The 9,249-nt window shown below is 39.6% G+C and overlaps 2 protein-coding genes across 2 annotated transcripts; one reads left to right on the plus strand and one right to left on the minus strand.

Moving 5' to 3' along the window:
- Positions 1-1,409: 1,409 nt before the first annotated feature.
- On the minus strand, positions 1,410-2,054 carry LOC18008801. Its single transcript, XM_024156004.1, has 2 exons — positions 1,913-2,054; positions 1,410-1,691 (listed from the first exon to the last, which is right to left on the minus strand). Exons 1-2 carry the CDS (start codon positions 2,031-2,033, stop codon positions 1,531-1,533), a joined length of 282 nt encoding a protein of 93 aa, XP_024011772.1. The 5' UTR covers positions 2,034-2,054; the 3' UTR covers positions 1,410-1,530.
- A 4,524-nt stretch (positions 2,055-6,578) lies between these two features.
- Positions 6,579-8,422, plus strand: LOC112086095. Its single transcript, XM_024154843.1, has 4 exons — positions 6,579-6,911; positions 7,303-8,097; positions 8,170-8,220; positions 8,291-8,422. Exons 1-4 carry the CDS (start codon positions 6,579-6,581, stop codon positions 8,420-8,422), a joined length of 1,311 nt encoding a protein of 436 aa, XP_024010611.1.
- Positions 8,423-9,249: the final 827 nt, after the last annotated feature.

Raw genomic sequence — 9,249 nt, forward strand, 5'->3', positions numbered from 1 at the left:
CTTGGTATAAGGGGTTTAAACATCATCATCCGAAGTTCAGCTTTATTTCCTGGTTAGCTTTACTCAATCGTCTTTCGACGGGGGATCGCATGCGAGCCTGGAACTCAAATATTTCAGTCAGTTGTGTGTTCTGCAATGATCCTCTTGAAACTCGGGATCATCTATTCTTCATGTGTTCGTACACAGCGAGAATATGGTCTAAACTCTCAAGAGGAATTCTGCACCGTGATTATTCTGCTGAGTGGGATGCGATAGTAAATACGATCTCCAGACATCATCGGAGCTTGGTGGATGGATTTATCATCAGGTACTTATTCAAGCATGCTGTCTATGCTATATGGCGAGAGAGGAATGCACGTAGACATGGCTCACCTCCTACAGAGTGGAACAGACTGGTGAAAGTGATAGACAAAGGAGTCCGTAACAGGCTCAGTTCGATTCATAATCTCGGCGACACTCAATACGAAGAGGGACTACAACGGTGGTTCGCCTCACTCTCCACGTAATGGGAGATATCATACGCAAGGACTCATGTTCTAGATAGTTTATTTAAAAGCTAAAATTTCTTTGATTATCAGCTCGCATCATTGATGTAGAAACGCTTTTTTTGGGTTTGAATAAAATTTAACATTTATTCAAAAAAAAAAAAAAAGGTAATCGAGAAGTTTTAGGTTAACTGTCTTTATATGTGTAAGTTTGGGGTATAGAACCCATGTCTGACCTAGTGTATTCGTAAACTCAGAGGAAGTTGCAGCGACGGTCAGATGGAGGACTTTGGTTGATGCAACATAATTATTTTTGACACAAAAATCAAGGATTGAATGGCTGATGGAATCCATGTGCCAAGTTTAATGGAACTACCAATGACGCATTTAAGAACGAAAGTATTTGTGATAATTTTAACAAGTTTCGTGAAGACATTTCTAGACCAAGAGTCCTTTGACTAGGATCTTAGCATAGCCGAGAAGCTGAATACCATGATTAAAGCTCGAGACGGAGAAGACCAGGCCATGAGTGAAGGAGACCAGACTAGCCATGAAGAGGAGCTCAACATGCTGTGCTGAGAACATCATTATACCAGACCGAACCAGCCAGCAATCAGGATCGTAAGTTTTTGGCCTTTTATCTGTTAAAATAAGGAAAATTGTCCTTATCTGTGTTCTCTTCGACCCTTACAGCTAAAGATGAAGACTTCTCAAAGCCTAAAACTCATTTTCAACAAGAGTGCCAAGAAGAAAACGCCAAGGAGTTGCCAACAATGGAGCATTCACATTAAAGGAGTTGCTTTTACTCTAAATTTGCCAAGCTTTATCACGGAATATCTCTCACCCTCCGCATGGACCCATTAATCCGACCATGGGACAATATTGTAATTTTAGACTTGGTGATTATAATCTCGCAAAATGGGTGTTGATATAAACATTTTATAAAACAATCCAGTTTCTTTATTTTCTTAAAATCGATCATTGTAAACGAACATTTCTTGCTGTTGAATTACTACGTAAACATTGAATAAAAGGAAGCAATCGTCTAATGAGGATGCGTCGGGGGCTTGCAAGGTGGTTTCTTAGGAGGAACTCTTTTGTAAGGTTCCTTTTTCTGAGGTCCCTTTTTTGAGTAGCTTCGCTTCACTTTGGCTTTTATTTGGATAACAATTCCATTTATCCTATTTTCCTCTTCTCCTCTATTCCCTAATTTACAGTTCCGAGAAATACAACAAAAAAAAACAAAACAGTTGAGAATTTTTCATGAAAAAAAAAAAAACTAGGGATCTAAGAAACATGTTCACATCCGATTGGTATGAATATGATCTAACAAACCTAAAACATTCTTTAAATACCAAGTTGATGTTATTTGTTCCCGATCTACCAAAAACTATCACGTTAAAAAAAAAGATAAATGTTTGACTCACCCATCTTTCGATGCTTCGCTTGTTTGGTCGATATTGCTTCTAACTGTCCTAAGAAGAGAGGAGATAAAAGAAGCAAAGCTACGATGAATACGACGCAGAGTGGTGGTGCCTTTTCTGTCATTGGATCTCTCTCGCTCCCTCTCTTGTGCAAAAAGCCTATAATTTCTTTAACATGTCCAATCTATTTTTTTTATAGTTAACAATATCCACCAATCCAACTTGTTCACACTATATTGTTGAAAACAATAATATTCTGACACCCTGTATTTTGGAAAAGTCATACCTGCCCTCACTATATCATAAAATTACGTACATGCATGCTATATGGCTCATATCAGAATATCAACGGTCATAAAGATTTTTAAAACATAATCCGGTCGGATCATTGATGACTAACCGCGGGAAAGACCTGGTACATTTTAGGTTTTGAAAATTTTAAAGTTCATATTCCTATACTCCACGATCATGTGATTTCCAAAATGCCTTTTATAGTAAAATCAAATATCAATTTATAATAAACCATACATTGTAATATGAGATATCTAATGGTGATCCTTTAGCTAGTCAAGTAACTCCGGAGTTTTATCATCCTCCTGATTGATACTAATAGTCTGATATTTTTTTTTATTATTTCAACTGAGAAATGAGAAGGATGATAATAAATTGATATAGAGCAAACTGTCAAAATTATTAGAGATTCTTGTTTTTATATTGGCTGAAAGGATATCTTCAACCTTACCCTATTTCTTCCTTTAAATGCCATTCTTCGATATCAAATTCATAAACCACATATGTTATTGGTTGTTTCCTGCTTAGGTTATTCAAGGTCTATAATGCAACACAAACTCTACTATTTGGTGGAAAGATTATCATCGAGCTTAGTTCTTTGCATGCTCTTCCTACCTTTTTTTTTTATTTCGTTTTCTGTTTCTCTATGGTAAATCAAAATGTTAATAACATGCTTAACTTTGATTCTAAGCAAGTTTCAAAACTGTATAGTAGGTATGATGTTCATAAGTAGGGATTAGAGCCAATGACAAAATCTGTTCAAGTGTAGCCTCAAGTAGACACAAACATAAATACTTCTAGTAACTGATTTATTATTTGATCAGATCATGTTTGTGCGTAATATGCAAAGCAAAAAAGAAAAAAAAAACAATATATAACAATAACGAAGACTCTTGATGGACAATCATCAGTGTGAATTAGCTGAAGCACTAGAAGGGAGGAAACATTGTACTACACTCGTCCTCACACGCTTCATCAAGCCTTAACGAAAATGGAGTTGGAGTCTCTGGTTCGATAACTCCAGGGGACGAAACACCACCTGTTGCCCGCATTATAGAGAGGTTCCTGATGATTAAAATAGACACATGAAAACAAGTGTTTTGTCTCCATATTCAACTGAACATGCAAGAATTAGTGCTTTTAACCTTTAGATATTGCAATAGATTCATGTTTGTAGTTCTAGAAAGGGAATTTTGGTGTGGTAGCATAACGACAAGGGTAAATTAGGTGCGCGAGAACTAATTTTTCCATAGGGTGGAAAGTACCCAATACCTCCTCACCTTCAGTGAACTATAACACACTTGATGTATGATAACGTTTATGTCTTAACATTTTTCAATTTATCTGACAATCTTCTCTTTCATCCCACTTTACCTTTAATTCAAATTTCTCTATCCATGTCTTTATAGGGGAACTTGGGTCGATGAAATTCATTTTGAATTTCAAATCAGTCACACCCCAGTATTACTGTTTTCTCCCTTTCTCCTTCAATATCTGAGCTCTCTCTCTCTCTTATCAGACGAACGGCGACTGAGGCTAGGTAGCGACGTCGTCTTTTTTTGGGATATCAACCATGGTCGGCGAGTCTTCTACGTCACCCAGTTCTAAATCGACGGTGGATTCTGAAAGGTATAACCTTTTTTCTTGTCTCCTCTAGCACTCCTTGAGGTGTTTCCGACATTTCGCTACAGTGAATGACATGAACTCTGTTATCACTCGCACCCACGCGATTTTATATCTTAAAGTGTTAGATCTGATTTTCCAGTTATTTTCTAGGGTGATTTGCATCAATATTATGTTTGCCAGTTTCATTGTCTTCTTCACCCACCAGATGTTTTATCTACAGATCTATAGTCGTGTATAGTAATCGACTACTAAATTTCGGTAGTCATTTACATTTAGAATTGGGGTAGTTAACTATTGGACAACATATACTTCACTTTCATGATAAGTGACTACTGTAACTTGATAGTTAACTTCTTTTTTCTGTTGTGTTTCGTAGGCATATCTCGATCCTCGGAAACCCCAATGTCAATCCTTTGGCAAATGATGTGTTTCCGCATATTCGTGATGCAGTAATTGGCATATTCCAAAGAGTTGGTACGGTATCTGCAGAAGACGCTTGCTCGTTTGCGTCATCTTGTAAGTTCCTGAACCAAACATTCAAGGAACCATCTGTGACAAGGGTTATTAACATATCAGCTTTCGTCAAGAGACCGAGTTTAATTCAGGACTACCCTACCTTTTTTGAGTCAGCGATCAACTCAGGTAATCCAATTGCACTCTATCTCCGTCGGATGAGCCGAATAACGGTTGCTAATGATATCGAAGGTTCGCTGAGGTTTTTGAACCAAGCCTCAAAAGGTGGAGTTGAAGCGGCGACTGTAATGCTGGCAATCTGTGTTACAGCTGTTGTGCACTATCCAAAAGGCATGGATATGTTAGACCGTGTGGTTGGTTGGAGAGTAAAAATCGAGCATATGATCTCCATTGGGGAGCAAGTGATGGATTTAATCACGAAAATGGTGGTCCCTGATAGTCATACATCTTTACCCCAACTAGCCCTTGATTTCCCCAGCTGCCGTTTGAAGCATCAGCTAATGTACTGCGAACACTGCTACCTCTACGTTTACTACCACCATGCAAAATTCTCATTAGACCCCTAATTAGTTGAGTATGTTGTTGCCTTATATTAAACCATAATATCTATTACATTCGACTACTATTAGTTGCCTACTTATTAGTTAGCTATTACCAATTTCCAATGTAGTTGACTATTATCAGATGGGTTTAGCTCTTAAATACTGTATTAATTAATGTAAGACTAAATATTGTTGTGCAATTTATTTTGGGACCCTCTAATCTTAGCAATATTTAATTTTCTGAACCATTAAGCAGGAGGGAAAAATGAAATTTTATTCTCGCTAACAACCTCTGATAACCGTTTTTTTTTTTAAATGCAGAAAAACCGCAATTATAACTTCCTTTACTGCCCTTCATAAGTTCCCGTCTGCCATTTCTTTTTTTCTTCTCTCACTCCACGAACTTATTTGCAACTGTCATTTCTCTCTTTATATCCCTTATTCTCTTTCATCTTCCCTGTTATCTTTCATCTTCCCCGACGCTTTTCTTTAACCTAAAAAGACACCCAGCGACCGACCGTTTTTTTTTCTTGCGTCCGAACCGCCTCCACCGCACCGATAATGACGACCCAGTCGTCGTCTCTGTTGCCCTGCCCCTTTCAATTTTAAAGGTAAGCTCTTTCACTGTTTATTGTACTTCCCCATCCTTTAGATCCCGTTTCGCCGCCGCCGCCGTACGCAGAGGCTTCCGTGAACAACCGATTTCATACTCGAATTTCGATGGCTATTAGTAAATAATTATCGTAATAGTCGTATATTTTCAATGAATAAATGTAGTTTATTTCGAATTTGATATCGTTTCTGCTCCAATTTCAGATCTAGGTTTTCGTTTTATCGTTTTCAACTATTTCTAACTTGGGACTCTAGGGATTTCGGGGTGACACCCGACTTTGGTTTGGTCCGATATTATAAAAATTAATATACAAGTAACCGACTATTCTATCACAAACCAGTTTATGTCCAATTCGATTGTATAATCGATCGTAACTGGCGTATACATGAATACGTTAGTTGATTACCAGTAGTCATTTAGGTAATATTTGGCTATTTTCTTCAACCGTTTTTTGTTGCCTGTTATGATAATTATTCATCTACAAATAAACGATTACTTGTAGTTATTAAGGTTTAATTGGCTACTATATTCAACCGGTAGTTACTGACTTATAGCCATTTATCTATTTTACAGAGTACAATCCATGACCCGGTTTCCGGACCGACTGTTTGCCTTAGGCAACGAACCGGCGAATAAAAAGGTGATACCTACTTCCTGCTACCTTATCTCGACACTATCAGTCATGCTTTGGAAGAAGACCATATGGAGAAGCTCTCTCTGTCCCAATTTGGAAAGATTATTGAAACAGGCAACAAGATAGCATCGTCAGTCAGATTTCTTCATTTCATTTTGTCGAGACAGCTGGTTACGAAAAAAAAAGGAGCTTTGGTGCCTCTTTGCTGGGCAGCCAATTCGCTTTTCTATCAGAGAGTTTGCTATTACGACGGGGTTAGATTGCTCTAATTTACCACCGCCGAAAAAGTTCAAGGAAGACCAGGTCAATAAATATACCGTTGAATTATTTGGTTCAGAGAGGAATGCAACCCCTGGATGGATAGCGAATACCCTTGCCGGCCGACCGTACAAAGATAAAGCTACCAGATTCAAGTTGGCATGCCTACTCCTCATAGACGGTATTGTCTGTCCTACCTCCAAAAATGCCAAGATTAGTGCCGAGCACATCATGTTGGTACAAGATGTTGACAAATTTCTCGAATATCCATGGGGTCGAAAATCCTTTGATCTGACTATTCACAGCATCAAAACTAGGACAGCTACGACATCGTACCTTTCTCAGCCAACCTGTGCTTTTCAGGGTTTTCTACATGCTTTACAGATGGTTGTTTTGGAGTGTGCTCCTTCTATTCTGCAGAAGGATGTAAAAGGTAAATCAACCAAGCATACCCTGAGGGATGACGATGATGAAGAAGATGAATTCCCAAGTGTACAGCCTGGTTCTATGAAACCGATTAATATCTCGATGCCTCATGTGAAGTCTCTCGACAATAATACCAAGGTATGTTATATATTTCGGAATACTGGTAACTGGTTACTAGTAGTCAATTCATTTATCATCCGGATTGCGACTACCCACGGCACGTAAAAGTTATGTTAACCAGTAGATATCTATTGATAATCAAAGACCTGGTAGTTACCTACGCGTGAAATTTAAACATTGTATGATTGTTAGTTGTCTACTTACAGGTAATTAAGACTACTTGAAATGTCGCATAGGACTGGAGTGTAATAGTAGTTCCTAGTGTTATATAATCAACTTCTAATAGTTAACTACTTGTAGTGTAGATTTGTTTTGTTCGCGATGGTTACTACCAGCGAATATATTAGTAATGAACTATTAAAAGGTGTATACTTGGTAGCTACTTACTCGTGGTAATTTATCATCACAGGTGGCTGTCACAGCAATCTTACCGGACGATGAACACCTGTTGGATGATACCGATTTCGCATTTGATGATGATGTCCCGGACAAAACCGTAGACAACTTACTCGCAGCAATCAGTGATGGCAAGAAATTTTCTAGGAAGACATGGAATGGTGGTGAAAGTGCAAGTCTTCTTCAAAACCAGCCAAATGCACCAGCGTCATCGTCTCGGAACACATCTTCTGATGTGGATTTAGATCCTGCTGCTTCTTCCATGCTTGAAAAGGTTGTACGTGAGACCGGGTTTGTATTATCAGAGATTAAAAGTCTTCGTACCGAGTTTGTTGACCTTCGTTCCGAAGTATCTTCCACTTTGAGTACCTTTAAGGATTATATTCGGAGCCAACAGGATCCTTCGCCTAAAGTTCGAGAACCTGCTAAGCGACCGCTTGGCCGTAGGGTCAAGTCTATTCCACTAAGAGCCAAGCACGTACGATTTCAACAGGTTTCTTCGTCCGAGGAGTCCAAGTCCTCAGATCCATCAAAAGAAGATGACGGCGATGACAGTACAAAGAACAAGGATTCAAGCAGTCCTTCTACCGAAAGTGACGACGTTGTGGATACCAATGTCGGTGATGTTGTTGAAATTTACGATGGTGATGCCCATGAAGATAGAAGGGAACCTGACGCTGAGGGATCTGGAGATGTTGGCGAAGTGGGTAGACAAATGCCAGTTGACGTTGATGATGTCCAAGACGCTGCTACACTCGCGAGCAACCAGATTGCGAGTGTGCTGTCTGATTTATCAGACCAAGTACAGGTATGTAGTCAACTACTAATAGCCATATACTTGCAACTAAACTACTCACTCACACTTGTCTTGTTAATGTAGGTTAATGTAGAGCCGTCAATAATCCAGCCTGTTCCATCACCACCACCATATGTGAGTATACAACTAGTTAAGCATACAATCTCGTGTCTTAGTACTCGATTATATGATACAATAATATCAGGTTGTACAGCCGAGAGACCAAACCGGTGCAAATAAAGATGTCCCACCTGTTGTTACCAACGAAGAAACCGATGCTGCTGAAGATGTCCCACCTGTTGTTACCAACGACGGAACCGATGCTGCTAAAGAGTGATATGTCTATATTTTACATCATTTAGAGTGCATTTTAGAGTCCTCATCATATGTTTTCCCATGTAAATTGAGTCTTTAGGCATGAAAATAGGATTTAGGGCTTGCATTAGGTCCCAAAGAGTTTTGCATGTTTTGAAGTCTTTATCAGGTGCTTTGGAAGTGATTTGGAGCTTAAGAAGAGGAGCAGAGAAGAAAACGGTGAAGAAAAGGGTCAAAAATGGTGAAACCGCTTGGAGGAATTTCTCGGCCAAATCGCGTACTGGCCGGACAGAAACCTCGGTCAAAAAGTTTACCGATCGCTCATTACCGGCCAAAATCCTTACCGATCGACCAAAATCAGCCTGGGTCGAGTATCGGGTGCAAAATACCACGGGTTGAGTTTTTGGCCGAGGCGAGAGAAATTTACGACCAAAAAGCTTACCGCAGTACACAGCCCTCGGTCATTTTCCTTACCGCGGGAAGCTTTTCTCGGCCAAAATCTGTCTTTGTCCGCACATTTCAAAGATCAGCAATCCGGGGAACCTTCCGGTCCGAATCAGTTGGCGGGGTCTTCATCAAAGTTGGAGACAATCAAGCAAATATCCCAGAACGATCGGAATCATCCAATTCGGACCAGTGGAGAGAAGGATACAGCTTCCGGAAGATGCACCAGCATTACGCGCATCCGAGAACCGAACGGCGGAGTCCAAAAATCACGGCGGACGGAGCCTTTCCGGACCGAATTAGCTTGTCCGGTCTTCATTAAAGTTTGAGATCTGTGGAAGAACTTCTCAGGACAGTTGGAATCGCTTAGTTCGGAGCAGTGGTTTGAAAGATAAAGTCTCCGGA

This window comes from Eutrema salsugineum, unplaced genomic scaffold (genome assembly GCF_000478725.1).
Source record: "Eutrema salsugineum unplaced genomic scaffold, Eutsalg1_0 scaffold_9, whole genome shotgun sequence".
Classification (NCBI taxonomy): Eukaryota; Viridiplantae; Streptophyta; class Magnoliopsida; order Brassicales; family Brassicaceae; genus Eutrema; species Eutrema salsugineum.